Below are 2,798 nucleotides of genomic sequence, written 5' to 3'. Positions count from 1 at the left end.
AAGTCCTGGGGCACCTTCTTGCTCTGTCCAGGCCACCAAGGGCACAGACCGGCCTTCTGCCTCCTGCTCCTGCATGTCTTGGCTCCCTCCCATGAGCTCTGGCTCTGCACCACACACTCATTGGAGCATGTCCTCACCCTGCATGGTCACACAGCTCATCTAACATTGGTGGTGTCCTCTCACGGGCACTTTCCAGCCCAGCCCAGCTCCTCCCCAGCTATTCCCATCTCCCCAGCCCAGCAGAGCAGCCCAGTCTGGGCTGGCCCCACGCCAGTGCCCATTGCAGGCTGCTGCAGAGCTCTGGGAGCTCTCCCCACTGCCCCAGCAGCTCTGACGGGCACAGCAGCTCCTGGGGGGCAGAGAGGGGTCTCAGCCTCCCCGTTAGCCCCAGGGCTGGAGGCTCACCATGGAAGGAGGAAATGGAGGTCAGTGGAACTACAGGAGCCCTGGTCTCAGCTCCAGGAGGTGTCCCCCACAGACTGGCTGTACCCCCTCAGTTCCAGCCCTTCTTCCCAGGCCAGAAGAAGAGTCCTGGCCCAGCAACTGAGCAGCTGCCCTGACCTGGTACCCACAGAATGAGGTTTCTCTTTCTCAGTGGTTCCTCCCTGCAGGCACAGAAGTGCTCCCTTGCTCAATAGCCAAGGACAGGGCGGGCAGGACCATGGGGTGTCTCCAATGGCACAAAAGGCAAGGGAGGGCTGCACTAGATCCAGACCGTGGGTTTCCCAAGAGGGTGTCCTGAACCACTCCCCAGTCTTATGTCCCTTTGCCTTCTGGCTCCTCTAAGCCTCTCCTGGCATTGCATGGTCCTCGGTAGCCCTTGGGCTCCTCGGGTTCACCTTTTCCTCTTGGAGATTCCACCTTAGATTGTCACTCATTTTATGAGATGCCACTCACTGCCAAGTCAGACTCACACACTGTCCCTGGAGATCCCCTGACTTCTCCTGGCAGCTCCCCATTCCTCTCCAGGATGGCATCTGCCACCAGCCCCACTGCAGGTGGGACAGCAACAGGCAGATAAGTCAAAGACCAGTTGCTGTCTGAGTGGACACATGCAACCAGGAAGGGAACTCTTCTTACAGCCCTTGGTCCCTAACACATCACCCTGGGACTCTGAGCTTGTCCCCCTGAATCCACCAAGAACCCCAGGAGAGGAAAAGTCCTTCTGAGGGAGCAGCTCCTGCAGTGTATTCCAGCTTTGGAAGAGGCATCCAGCCTTCTGGCCCTGCCCTGAAGAGCCCCTTTGTCATGGGGGTACTTGCATGGAGGCCAGCTCTGATACAGTGGTTCACTTGCCTGCTCCTGCCTGCAGACACAGGAATGCCACTGTAGAGACAACAGGACTGTCACAAGTTACCCGAGACCTTAAGGGTAACACAAATGCAAGGGCACAGCAGGACAGTGAGGAGAGACCAGCACGGAAAAGGCCATGTCCTGCTGCTGTCCTTGGTCATGGCTCCAGGGAAGCAACAGCCCCGACTTGCAGGCAGCAGAGGGATTGCCCACCGAGGCAGCGAGGGGCAGCCCCAAGGGCAACCGGGGATGCTCCTCCATGGGACAGCTGGGCATTTGCCTCCTGAACCCCTCCAGCATGCTGGGGCTGCTCCCCAGCTCCAGAGGAGATGTGAAGAGATGGCAGCTGAGACAGTTTTTGCTGGTTTCTTTATTGAGTTTATCTAAAGAGAGAGCCTGGATCCATATCTACATGAGGTCTTTGGGTCAAGAAAAAAACAGGTAGGAGGCCAAGAATAATATTATCACATGAATAAAGCAAAACCAGAAATAATAAAAAAAGAAAAAAACCACAACAGAAAAATAAAGACACATATGAGGAAAAGTTAGTCCTGGTTTTCCCTGAGGTACAGTGGGAGCTCAAGTGGGAATATGGGCACCTTATTAATCTGAAGTAGATCATATTCAAATACTTTCCACAGGGCCTCCTTGATTTCCTTGTTCCTCATGCTATAGATAAGGGGGTTGACTACTGGAGGCACGACCGAGTAGAGCACTGCCACCACCAGATCTAGGAATGGGGAGGAGATGGAGAGTGGCTTCAGGTAAGCAAATATGCCAGTGCTGATATACAGGGAGACCACAGCCAGGTGAGGGATGCACGTGGAAAAGGCTTTGTGTGGTCCCTGCTCAGAGGGAATCCGCGGCACAGCCCTCAAGATCTGCACATAGGACAGCACAATGAAAACAAAGCAGCCAAAAGCAAAAATGACACTAACCATGAGAAGCCCGAGTTCCCTGAGGTAGGAATGTGAGCAGGAGCACTTGAGGATCTGGGGAACTTCACAGAAGAACTGGTCAAAGACATTGCCTTTGCAGAGTGGTAGTGAAAATGTATTGGCTGTGTGCAGCACAGCATTGAGCAACCCACTGCCCCAGGCAGCTGCTGCCATGTGGACACAAGCTCTGCTGCCCAGGAGGGACCCGTAGTGCAGGGGTTTGCAGATGGCAATGTAGCGGTCATAGGCCATGACAGTGAGAATGGCACATTCTGTTCCAAGCAAGAAGGTAAACAGAAAGACCTGGGCAGCACATCCTGAGTAGGAGATGGCCCTGGTGTCCCAGAGGGAATTGGCCATGGCTTTGGGAACAGTGGTGGAGATGGAGCCCAGGTCGAGGAGGGAGAGGTTGAGGAGGAAGAAGTACATGGGGCTGTGGAGGTGGTGGTCGCAGGCTATGGCAGTGATGATGAGGCCATTTCCCAGGAGGGCAGCCAGGTAGATGCCCAGGAAGAGGCAGAAGTGCAAGAGCTGCAGCTGACGCGTGTCTGCAAATGCCAGGAGGAG

General features: G+C 55.1%; 1 protein-coding gene across 1 annotated transcript; it reads right to left on the bottom strand.

Moving 5' to 3' along the window:
• Positions 1 to 2,444: 2,444 nt before the first annotated feature.
• On the bottom strand, positions 2,445 to 2,798 carry LOC132321525 (olfactory receptor 14I1-like; the record flags this gene model as incomplete). Its single annotated transcript, XM_059835022.1, has 1 exon — positions 2,445 to 2,798. A coding segment is annotated over one exon (354 nt), but the record flags the coding sequence as incomplete, so codon positions are not given.

This window comes from Gavia stellata, unplaced genomic scaffold, assembly GCF_030936135.1.
Source record: "Gavia stellata isolate bGavSte3 unplaced genomic scaffold, bGavSte3.hap2 HAP2_SCAFFOLD_42, whole genome shotgun sequence".
Classification (NCBI taxonomy): Eukaryota; Metazoa; Chordata; class Aves; order Gaviiformes; family Gaviidae; genus Gavia; species Gavia stellata.
This window is presented reverse-complemented; position numbering and strand designations above follow the sequence as displayed.